The sequence below is a fragment of the Castanea sativa genome, chromosome 6 (assembly GCF_040712315.1).
Source record: "Castanea sativa cultivar Marrone di Chiusa Pesio chromosome 6, ASM4071231v1".
NCBI lineage: Eukaryota > Viridiplantae > Streptophyta > Magnoliopsida > Fagales > Fagaceae > Castanea > Castanea sativa.
In genome coordinates, this window is record NC_134018.1 from 34,869,163 (window position 1) to 34,881,433 (window position 12,271).

At 40.6% G+C, this 12,271-nt stretch overlaps 2 protein-coding genes across 2 annotated transcripts; both read right to left on the minus strand.

Moving 5' to 3' along the window:
• Positions 1 to 5,179: 5,179 nt before the first annotated feature.
• LOC142639852 (uncharacterized) lies at positions 5,180 to 6,045 on the minus strand. The gene is made up of 3 exons (XM_075813987.1): positions 5,776 to 6,045; positions 5,492 to 5,650; positions 5,180 to 5,434 (listed from the first exon to the last, which is right to left on the minus strand). Exons 1-3 carry the CDS (start codon positions 6,043 to 6,045, stop codon positions 5,180 to 5,182), a joined length of 684 nt encoding a protein of 227 aa, XP_075670102.1.
• Positions 6,046 to 8,599: 2,554 nt separating this feature from the next.
• LOC142638233 (putative GPI-anchored protein At4g28100) lies at positions 8,600 to 11,480 on the minus strand. The gene is made up of 2 exons (XM_075812252.1): positions 10,300 to 11,480; positions 8,600 to 9,170 (listed from the first exon to the last, which is right to left on the minus strand). Exons 1-2 carry the CDS (start codon positions 10,933 to 10,935, stop codon positions 8,838 to 8,840), a joined length of 969 nt encoding a protein of 322 aa, XP_075668367.1. The 5' UTR covers positions 10,936 to 11,480; the 3' UTR covers positions 8,600 to 8,837.
• Positions 11,481 to 12,271: the final 791 nt, after the last annotated feature.

The window sequence follows — 12,271 nt, forward strand, 5'->3', positions numbered from 1 at the left end:
GCACCTTCTTGAAACTTTTAGAGATAACTGTAAGGATGAATATCACTGTTCAGGTATCACCTCCACATTAATGCAGCTAGAGAGTTAGCTACAAAGCATTCAATGCGGTGGCAGCAGCTTCCCTTAGATATTTCTTACTTTCCCGTTACCTTATCCCTTCCTAATAATTATCTTTACCAGTAGAACTGCCTAGAATGCTGCTCTTAATGGCAGGCTCGCTCTTTTGCTCTCTGCTCTGACAAGCGGAAGTGTCATTTGTCCTCAAACCTTCTTCCTGAACCCTCATGACTAGACCCCTTTCTTCATTCACTAACGTGGACTTCCGCGATGACGTTTACTCGTCTTCGGACTTCTAGACGTCCTCAGATAGGGCCCATGACATAATATACACTACTGGGCCTGTCATCCTTACAATAGTCCCTCGAAATTATCCTCTTTTGCTCCTCGAGAAAAAATGAGGATTTCGATATCTACCACAATTACCCTACTCTTACCATACGTCACCTCTGTCTGCGCAGGTATCTTTTCAACTGCCCAACTCACACTCCTAAAGCTTCGGCATCTGGAACACACCTTCATTTAATTCATTTGGCTCCATGTTCCCCACGTTCTACAGTGCAATGCGGATCCAATGGCTGGAGATTTTATGGGAATGCAAGTGGGAGTTTTCCCGCTTGCTTTTCTCTTTCATATATATATTGCTTAGAAGCTTCATCTACCTCACTTTTTGCACTCTCAAGATTCAAGAGATAGTCCGAGGAGCCTTTCTTCTTTCCCATAAGTAGTCTCTAGCCATCTCTTCCTTCTTTCTTCACTTCGGTCCCTTTTGTCTTTCTTTTTATTTAGAGTCCGCTCTCTCCTCAGCCCACCTAATTTCACTTCGTCTACCTACTCCCTTCGTTACCCCTCCCAAATGGGTAGATTCGCCTACTTAGGCTATGTTTGGTAGAGTAGTTAGAACCCACATTTTCAGTTTTTAAACAACATTACACATATTTCCACACACTTTTCACCCACACGTATTTCAAAAAACTACAAACAACATTACTCAAACTCCTCTACCAAATGGGCCCTTAGACTCCTTAGAGGGTATAGAGAGCTTTAAAACTCAATATCGAATCCCACCAGAGGTGTCTATTAGGTATTGCAAACATGGAAAGTGGCATACCACGAGGCAAGAGGGAGAAGTAGTAATCCCCATGATTGCTTTCATAGAGGGAGGGATGAGAATCCCTATGAGTAGAGTTACTAGGGATTATCTAATAGCTCATAGGCTTTCCCCCACCCAGTGTGCCCCCAATATGTTTACGATTTTAGGTAGTATAGACGCCCTCAATGAGAAGATGGACGTGAACCTCACCCACCACGAAGTTAATTGGATTTACAACCGTCACTACTTAATAAGGCAGTGGTACTACCTAAAAACTAAGTTCCTTGAGATCAGACTCATATCATGCCTCCCCGAATCCAACAAAAGCATGAATAAGCACTACTTAATTATTTCCGGGGAGTGGCACAATGGCCTTCACTACCTGACGAGAGAAGGGACACCAGGGGGCTTTTAAGTCTAGGTTCTTTTTTCTAATAATAATACCCCTTTTTTCTCACCAACATCTTCCGTGCTCATTTTATTTTTATTTATTTATTTTTGCTTGTAATTTGACTTCCCTCTAATTTGCACCACTTTTCTAAAAATACTTTTTGGTTTTTGATGGATTTGCAGACAGGCATTTAGCTATCCCGAACATAAACCTTGTCAACCAGCCAGATTTGAACAAAGTACTTAAGGCCGAGGTCTTTGTCCATAGCGACGGGCAGTTAAGGGTGGCCCATCTCATCCTAGGCTACAACCTAATCTCGTCTAGCTTCCAGGCACCCAAGTGTGTGATCAAGGCTAGGGATCCATGTCTGCATCAAATCAACGTCACAGTCCCTGGCTTCCTTGTCTTTGGCCCCGTTCTAGAAGGTGTGCAACAGATAGAATTGCCATTCCAATGCACTGTCGAGGAAGGAGCCACACCCTTCCAACCAACCATCAAGGAGGAGGAGGATATAGTTGAAGTCTCCAAGTCCGAGGACGATTTTGAAGTCTTCAGCCATCCCCAGTCTTCAGAAGCTCCGACCGAGGACTTCAGTCATCCCAAGTGAGCCATAGCCAAGAAGCTCCAACAGTTCTGGATGCCATGGTACTTCAACGCAAAACCAGATCGAGCCTCCTAGAATTCAGTCTCGGGAGGAATTACAGCATCAGCCCCATAAGTCAATGAAAAGGGGGTTTCTCCTGTTAACCTACGAGGGATAGTCCGATATGTCCAAAGAACATGTGGCAACTCTTCAACCCATTTACTCTTGGCATCGTCCAACCTCTTTTTGAGTCCATTTTCCCTTTGAGGAATGGACTTTATTGACAGCCTCAGCCTGTCCATTCCCTTGCAGGTAAGCTGGAGTTGAATACCTATTCTTGATACCTAATTCACAACAGTACCTTCTGAAAGCCTTGCTATCAAACTGAAGTCTGTTATCTAAAATGAGGGTATGAGGAATCCCAAATCAAGTGACAATATTCTTCCACACAAATCTCTTGGCATCCACATCCCTGATATTAGCCAGTGGCTCAGCTTCAACCCATTTGGTGAAGTAATTAGTGCCAATCAAAAGCCAATTCCTGTTTCCTGCTACTTTAGAGAAAGGCCCCACAATGCCCAAGCCCTATTGAGTAAAAGGCCAGGGACTAGATAGACGATTAAGAATGCCCCTGGCTAATGAATGTTTGGGGCAAACCTCTAGCATTGGTCACACTTCTTCACATACTCTTGTACTCCATTTTGCATACCTGACCACCAATATCCTTGAGTGAGGGCCCTATGAGACAGTGATATGCCTCCTATATGACTTTCATAAATCCATTCATGTAATTCTTCTAAGAGGGGCTCTATTGCTCCAGGATGGACACATAGCAGATATGGCCCAAAAAAAGAGCGCTTGTACAATTTTTGGTCCTTGAACAACCAAAAACAAGGAGCTTTTCTTCGCACTTTATCAGCCTCCCCTTTCTCCTCTAGCAAGAGATGGGATCCATCCAACTAAGTCCCACCCTAACTTGATGAATCTGCACAACCTCCCTTCTTATCTCGGTAGGCTTGCACAAATCCTCAGCCAGGATGACCCGAGGTAAACTCTATGCCAAGAAGGTTGCAAGCGTGGCAAGAGAGTCAACATGAATATTCTTTTTTCTAGGGATTTGCTGTAAGGTGAAAGACTCGAATCCTGATTGCAAATGTCTGACCTAACTTAAATACTCTTGCATCCTTAGATCTCTGGCTTCCAATTCTCCCTTTACCTGTCCAACAACCAGCCTTGAATTTGAAAAACTTCCACTGTCCTTCCTCCCATTTTCTGAACCATAGTCATTCCCACCAACAAAACTTCATACTCAACCTTGTTGTTCGTGGCCGAGAAACCCAACCTCAAGGATTTCTCAATAACAATCCCTTTAGGAGATACCACAACTAGCCCCACCCCGGATCCTTTTTGATTAGCAACACCATCAACATACAACCTCCAGGATAGAGGTTCTTGTAAGAAAAACATTCCAACTGATTTTCCATCCATGTTTTGCTTTTCTCCCTCCTCTTCCAAAGGAGGTTCAGCAAACTCGGCCACCAAATCTGCAAGGACTTGGCACTTAATAGAGGTGTGAGGCATATACTTGATATCGAAAGCCCCCGAAAATTTTACCTCATTTAACAATCCTTCCTGTGTAATCAACTCTCCGAAGTAGGGATTGAAGAGGAAGTTGAGTCAACACCACCACCGTGTGAGCTTGGAAGTAGTGGGGGAGTTTACGTGTAGCATGTATAACTACAAAGATGGCCCTCTCCAGTGGTAAATAAAGAACCTCTGCTTCATGCAACAACTTGCTCACATAATAAACTGGCATCTACACACTATTGTCAACTCGTATCAGCACTAAGCTCACCGCATGAGAAGCTACAGCAATGTAAGCAAACAAAACCTCATCCACTTCAGGCTTGGACATAATGGGTGGTCAAGAAAGGTATGCCTTCAGCTACTGGAAGGCTAGGACACACTCCTTGGTCCATTCAAACCCCTTCCACTTATTCAACAATCAGAAGAAAGGTCTGCACCTGTCTACTGACCGAGAGATAAATCGATTCAAGGTGGTAGTCATTCCTGTTAACTTCTGGATTTCTTTGGGATTCTGAGATGGCTACAAACTATTAATTGCCTTAATCTGATCAGGGTTGACTTCAATTCTACGATGAGTGGCCATATAACCCAAAAAATTTCCTGAACTAACACCAAAAGAGCACTTGGAAGCATTAAGGCACATCTTGTGTTTCCTTAATATTTCAAAGATATCTCCCAGGTCACCAACGTGCTCGGACTCTCCCCTATTCTTCACCACCATATCATATATATATATATAAACCTCAATATTTTTTCCTAATTATGGCTCAAACATCCTGGTCATCATCCTCTGATAGGTGGACTCTGCATTCTTCAAACCAAAAAGTATCACCTTGTAGTGGTAATTTCTAGTAGGCGTAACGAAAGTTGTCTTAACGAAAGTTGTCTTCTCCTAATTATCCAAAACTAATGGTATCTGATGGTATCCTTGAAAGGCATCTAAAAAACTTATCCGAGGATGGCCTACAGTTACATCCATTAACTGACCTATTCTAGGCATGGGGAAAAGGTCTTTAGGGCAAGTTTTATTCAAATCTGTGAAATCTACACATACTCGCCACTCCCCATCTTTCTTCTTCACCGCCACCGTATTGGCCAACCACTCAGGGTAGAACACCTCTTTAATAGCCCCAGCCTACTTAAGCTTGATCATCCCCTCCTTGACAGCATTAGAATACTCTTTAAATGAGCACCAAGGTGATTGCTTTTTAGGGATAACAGCTGAGTTGACATTTAAATTATGGCAAATGAAGTTTGGATCCACCCTAAGAGCTTCATAAGCACTCCATACAAACACATTAATATTCACCCTAAGGAACACTATCAGCTCTTCCTTCTCTTGAGGGGGCAATTGAGCTCTAACCTGGAAAAACTTCTCCTTATCATCACCTATAACCACCTTCTCCAATTCCTTACACTTTGCCCCTTCTAACACCGCATTCGTAGATAATGCTGGCATCCTGGATTACTATAAGCCTCGCTCAGCAGGGGTCAAGAACTCCATTTCAGTCTGATGCCTAATTGCAGCTACCAAATACTGCCTAGCCACAGATTGGCTCCTGACCAATTCCTCAACTTGGTCCCCAGACGAGTACTTCACCTTCAAATGCAGAGTGGAAGAAACAGCCCCCATGGCATGAAGCCAAGGTCTCGCCACAATGATGGTATATGGGGAGTAAGCATCCCCAACAATGAAGTCCACCTCAACCACCTCTAAACCTGCCTATACCAGTAATCTAATCTGGCCCATTGGAATAACAACTTTCCCATCAAAACCTACCAAAGGTGAATCATAACATGCCAAATCCTCAAGTTTCAACTTTAGCCCCTTATACAAACCAGGGTACATGATTTCTGCACCGCTGCCCTGATCCACCAACACCCCCTTCACATCATAGCCCCCTATCCTAAGGGTGACCACCAGGGCATTGCCGTGTGGCTGCACTGTTCAAACCTTATCTTCATCAGAAAAACCCAATGCTAGTTGGACCTCCATCTTACTCCTCTTCGACATAGGGGATGAGTCCTTTACATGTGGCCGAGCTATGGACATTACCCCATTACCCTAGAGAGGTGAGAACCAGTCCATCCCAGAGCGGCAAGAATAACACTGATTGTGCCTAAAGGTGGCCTTGAAGAAGTATCTATTTGGGATCCTGACCCTGCCTGGCCTCCTTGCCCATTGGGGTGATACATAAATTGCTTTAACTTTCCATTTCGAACTAATTGCTCCAAGTGATTCCATAAAGTCCTACAATCTTCTATGGTATGCCCTCGCTCCTGGTGGTATTGACAATGAAGGCTTTGGTTGCACTTTGTGTTGTCCCCTCCCATTCTATTTGGCCATTAAAAGTATGACTCATTCTTAATTTTTTCCAGGATTTGATGCACTGGCTCTCGGAATACCGTGTTAACCACTTAAGCAGCAACAGTTCCAGATTGCCCAGCAAAATCCCGCAGAGGACGATTATTATTGTACTTGTTCGACCTAAAATCCCTTTTATCTTGAAGGACCACCTTAGCCTTGTCTTTCCCTAGTTGTTAGTCCTCCTCTACTCGCTTATACTTGTCAATGTGGTCTATGAGTTGACGCACACTTTTAACAAGTTTCCCAGTCAAAGATTTCCCTAAACCATTCTCGGCAGGTAGGCCAACCTTGAATGTCCTTATAACCACGTCGTCAAAGTTCCCATCTATTTCATTAAACATCTTCCAGTATCTGTCAAAGTACGTCTTCAGGGTTTCCCCCTCTCACATGGCCATAAACAACAAGGAGTCTAGAGGCCAAGGAACTCTACTATAGGTTACAAAACAAGAGTCGAAAGCTCTTGTTAGCTCTACTATAGGGTTGCCATTCTCTTGCTCCATCTCAGTCATCCACGTGTTGATCAGATGGCGAACTCTTATCCTTGTCCCATCAGCACCTTCTTGAAACTTTTAGAGATAGCTGTAAGGTTGAATATTATTGTTCAGGTATCACCTCCACATTAATGCAACTAGAGAGTTAGTTGCAGAGCATTCAATGCGGTGGCAGCAGCTTTTCCTTAGATATTTCTTACTTTTCCGTTGCCTTATCCCTTCTTGATGATTATCTTTACCAATAGAACTGCCCAGAACGCTACTCTTGATGGTAGGCCCGCCCTTCTAACCTCTACTCTGATAAGTCGAGGTGTTATTTGTCCTTGGACCTCCTTCCTAAACCCGCATGACCAGACCCCTTTCTTCATTCACTAATGTGGACTTCCACGATGACCTTTACCTGTCTTCGGACTACTAAGCGTCATCGGACGGAGTCCACGGCCCAATATACACTACTAGGCTTGTCATCCTTACAATAAGAATGGGCACGTAATTTGTGAAAATATAATATTTTGTTAATTTTTTTGCTAAATCACAAATTGCACCTTCTAACTTTGACTAAAATTAAATTTAGTCATCTAAGTTCACTTTCATTTAATTTAATCCTATAAATTTTAACTTTGGTCTCTTCGGTCCTCCTATCCACTTCCATTAGAAGATTTTTGTCTAGTGTTCCAAAACAATTTTTTTAAACAATGTCGTTTTTAGTGTTATTGTCAACATAATTTTAACGGGATTAATGAGAAGACTATATTGAATAAATTGGAAATTTAAAGGATTTAATTTATGAAAATAAAGTTATAAAATTTGAATTTTAGGCAAAATCAAGGGATTCCATTTATAATTTTTTTAAAAAATATATACTGTAGCGAAATTTTTTAGCATTATACAATTTTGACTTTTATAAATAATTGAATGATAACATTGTGCATTTGCATAGTTGAGGTGGCGGCTTTGTAGTTTGAACTTGACCCATAGTTTAAACTTTAAAGAGTAAAGTAAAAATTAATCTACGAACCAAAGAGTGAAAGATTTGGCACCCGTAGTACTGGGTCTGGGTGGTACATTTGCTAAAATCTGATTAAAAAATTAAAAATTATTTTATTTATAAAAAAAAACCTTTAGTTTAATTATTTATACGGTAAAAAGTGAGATTAAAACTGGATTTACAGAATAACCCCACAACAAATATACAGTAATTTAGTCTTACAATAACCCAAATCAATCAATAATACAATTGTTTAAATTGCAATTTGCAATGCGACCAACATACTCAGTCCTAGGGAGATGCTCTCCTTGTGCTCCGTGAGTTGGTATCTCGTAGAGTGTACCAAATTGTTTAATCCGCGCAATCCAAGCTTGATTTCTTTCAGTTTGTAGTCTTTTTTGCACAAATCCCAACATAAAAAGTTTCACTACTGTTTGGCTCCTTAATCTAGACATGTCACATCTTACGAAAATCATCATCATGATTCAATATTATAAAACGGTAAAAACTTTTCGCTAAATTACTGAAATTTTTTTTCCCTTTTAACTTAAAAATATTTTTCTTTCAAAAAAAAAACTTAAAAATATTTTTTTAATCTATAAATTATTAAAAAATGTTCTTTTTTTTATCCTTATTTTTTCTCTAAATTATTGGATAAAAAAAACTCTTCACAAAATTTTTTAAAAAAGATTAGGGAGGAAAAAAACCTATTAATAAAATTTTGAGACCAAAATATAATTTAACCTAAATTTTTTTTTTTTTAGAATCAATGATATACCAATCTGCAAAAATTACTAATAAAAAATTTATAATATTCTTAGCAACGCTTTATTGTAAGACATTAAGGACATGACTTTGTGATGTCTAATAATTGTAGAACCAATTATCTTGTATAAAATTAAAAGCAATCTTAAATTGGGTCAATTGCCCAATTGTTCTTACATTCACCTTGTCCCTACCAGTCCTTTACCCAAACAGTTCCAAATTTGGAAGAGAGGCAATGCATAAAAACATATTAACATGGCTCCATCAATGCTGAAATTTTGGCAAAAATAATGGAGGGTAAAGAATCTACATATATATATAGTGTATGTTTTAGCACAGCTGCAAAAGTAAGACCCTCCCACGTACAAGTATGTAAAACAGGCTGAAATTTACAGTGGGCAAAAAGACAAAACCAGCCCTGACAACCCGTTTGTCAACTAGCTTCACGTGACCTAACCCGACACGGGATACCAAAAACCAGGGCAAAAAGGCACAGAGGCCACGCCTCCCTTTTTTAAACAAACGGAAGCAGAGAGACTAGAATGATTAGGGGCAAAACGGGAAACCAAGAAATGGACGGTGGTGATGAGGACTCCTCATTCTCGAATTGCAGGGAATCAACGGCCAGTGGCATGTTCTCTTGGTCGGGGCTACACGTGGACTGTAGCGGAGGGTGCGCACTGTACATGATGGCGCGTAATACAGCAGAGACCGTTGGAATGTACGCCGTTTTGTTACGGGCTAGAAGCCACGTCAGCCCCATGAGCTGGCAGTCCCTGTTGAACATCTTGCTTGCTCTGTCGGTTGTGGGCTTGTCCCCCGTTCCGTTTTTGTACCCACCCTTTAGCTGTAGGTATCAACAATATACAAGGGTATTTTAGACTTTTAGTCAGTGCAAATTTAATTATCGTATTTTCCTAAAAGTTGAAGAAAAAAAGTTTAGTGAAATTGGTATTTGTGTTAGCGTGACTAAGAAGTAAATCTTGGTGAATGGCCAAATTGTGTATGATTGACAAGATGGGAAAAGAGGAGGATGCACATTGTAAGGTCATTTTCTAGGGTGTACCAGAATGACTCTGGTTACGTTCATAAAATGGCGAAGTGTGACTTCCACTTTCATTGTCATGTTAGATGTGCCCTTATCATCAGGTTTGAGGCAAATCAATATCTTTCATTTGTTAAAAATGTGTCCCCTCGGGCTTTGCTATAGCTTACTTTCTTGCTTTGTTTAAAAATTAAGTTGGCCAAAAGTTTTTTTTTTTTAATAAAAAAAAAATCGGTTGGACAAAAGTATATCTGAATTTCAAAAATACCAAACCAAACATGCACTAACTATGACCCAATTAATGATGAATTTATCATTAGAGCATTGGACACACGTCCAAAAATAAACCAGTCGTGATTAATGATAATCCGGTCATGCAGATAGAGTTTTATGTAAGAACCTACAAAATGAATGTGTGGAGTGAAACTCATTTCAGTCCAATGGACAGAAATTTAACCTATATAAATCTTAAACAAGTACCTCTATCTCATAAAAAAATACCATAACTCAAAAATACCAGCTTAACATATCAGGATTTGGGAACAATACTAAAATATAACAAATAAAAATCCAACAATGCATGAGACCTTCACTGTAATTGCCATGCTAAAAGCTTGAATGCCCATGGCCTAATTTATACCGCAATATAGATTATAGACCAATCCAATCATTCCCATATGATCATAATTTCAAAGCTGAGTACATAACTTTCAAAGTTAGGTAACACCCCACCCACCTCCCCTCCCCTCCCCTCCCCTCCCCTCCATGTAAAATCCAAACTATTAAACTAAAAAGAACCACGTTGAAATATCAAATCCGGGAACCACTACACTTAATAAATCAATTCTTGACAATGCAAAATCTATAATTTTTTTAAAAAAAAAGTTCGAAAATTCAATAATTGAAATTGAAATTGAAAGTGAAAACTGACCTTTTGGAGTGCCCCAAGGCACTTAGTACAGCCAGAATAAGAAGAATTGCGGCAACTCCTCTCCAAGTTTTTGACTGCAGCAGTAGGAGTGGCATTATGAAACCCAGTAACATTAAAAGCCGCTGGACAGCTCAGTGAGCTGATCTGGTGGAGCCGAATCCCACAGAAACAGAGTATAGCATCGCAACTCGCGTTTGGCTGTGGGAGCCGAATGTTTCGGCTCAGCAACGAGCTCTGCAGCGCATTAACGCACTTCTGTGAGTCATCTGGCATCATTGGGAGATCGGCTTCGGCTCCAGGAATTGGAGCCGAAGCCGATTGAACCTGTAGAGCTGTCCTGGCGTGAGCTGCGTAGAGCCACGCGGCTAAGACTGGACAGCATCGGCTTCGGTCGAGGTTTTTCCCGCAGGCTTCGTTGACGCCGCCGAATAGCTCGGCTGAGAGGTCGAGCCGGCAGGTTTGGCTCTGGGTTTGAACCGGGAAAGCTGGGACAGTGTTTGGGGTTGAGTACACGCCAGGGTCTAGTGGTTGGTCGTGGCCGCTAACGGGTTCAGAAAGTAAACCGGCGCGAGCGTTAAAAAACATCAGCCATAATACAATGCAAGCTGACCTGAAAATGAACGTTAACGACACCATCTTAAGGTAAGGTTCTGGAGTTGGGAGTTTGACCCTTTTGGTTTGGTTTGGTTTTTGGTGTTTTCTGAGAGTGGTAGTGAGAGGGTTACTTGGGTTTTGTTTGGGAAGCGAGAAAAAAAAAATGATTGTCGTGAAAAGTTGGAAAAAGATGGGAAAGGTAGGACAATCACTTGGGAAATTGGAAGAAAAGAGAGATGGGGTGTAAAGTCTAAAGCCGAAAACTTTGAACCAAGTTGCTTTTAAAGGGTTAATCAAGGTGAGAACTTTATGTTTCTGTGAAATTATGGGATGGTTTAAAGTTGAAAAAGAAGAAAAGGATTCAGGAGAGATTCAATTATTGAAGAACCCTACATGAGCAAATGAAAATATATGTTGTTTTTCTCTCTCTATCTCTTTGTCTCTTTTTGGCCTCTTGAGCTCCTTCTCTCTAATAAGAACTAAGAATGATGTTTATATGATGGGGAGTTTCATATTCATAATCCACGTGAATAATGAACTCTCACTTCACTTCAGTTTATTGGTCATGAGGACTAAACTAGTCGGACTAGGAGGCTCCAATGTCACGAAGCAAAGTGAGCACTCATTAAACTACATTATCATATATTATTTTATTTTTTTGTGGAAAAGTGTTTGTGATTTTTTTTTTTAAAGAAGGGGAAGAAAAAAGGCGTGAAGGAGAGGGAGGGGGGGGGGGGGGGGGGTCCACGAGAAACAGAAAGAGATTCGTTTGGTAGTGAGAGAGAGAAAAGAATCAGAAATCAGAAGAAAAGAGGAGGGAGTGGTTTGATAAGAAAGGCTGTCTGAATATTTGGCAGCTTGTGGTGTCGTTTTCTTTTTCATTCTCTATCTTCCTCTTAGAGGCTGATGGGAAAGTGCATCTCTCTTTTGTGTGTGATTGCTGGACGATGCTCGTACGTGTTTGTTTGTTCTAATGTCCACTCACACTCTCAGTGCTCAGTGACAGTGTCATGCTCACTGCCTCAAGGCTCATGTGAAAAACTTCACAATGGTTGTCTTTGGGTAATTTAGGTGTGGGAAGAGTGAGTTTTAAGGGTGGTCAAAATCAATGTCACACTTCGAAAAGTACCATTGGCGGGTGTGGGGTTATCCTTTAGGGATTTTACTAACCGTCTGTCTGCCCACAATAGTAAATTATTTTTAAAAGAAATTTTATAGGTTGAAAAAGTTTTACAATTTTTTTTTATTTTTTATAAAATATTTTTAAAAATAAATGACTTAATAGGACCATTCTTTAGAGATAGACCAAAAGGTTTACTGGTTTAGCTTTAAAAAGGAAGGAAAAAAATAATCATAATAATTTGGTCCAGATGAGTAG

Excerpts from the sequence above, each read along its gene's own strand:
- LOC142638233 (XM_075812252.1), bottom strand. The coding sequence starts at position 10,935 with ATGGTGTCGTTAACGTTCATTTTCAGGTCAGCTTGCATTGTATTATGG. Across the intron at positions 9,171-10,299 it reads GCCTTGGGGCACTCCAAAAG|CTAAAGGGTGGGTACAAAAA; the intron begins GTCAGTTTTCAC and ends TGATACCTACAG.
- LOC142639852 (XM_075813987.1), bottom strand. The coding sequence starts at position 6,045 with ATGGGAGGGGACAACACAAAGTGCAACCAAAGCCTTCATTGTCAATAC. Across the intron at positions 5,651-5,775 it reads CTGGTTCTCACCTCTCTAGG|CCACACGGCAATGCCCTGGT; the intron begins GTAATGGGGTAA and ends TGAACAGTGCAG. Across the intron at positions 5,435-5,491 it reads CATGTTATGATTCACCTTTG|GCAGGTTTAGAGGTGGTTGA; the intron begins GTAGGTTTTGAT and ends TTACTGGTATAG.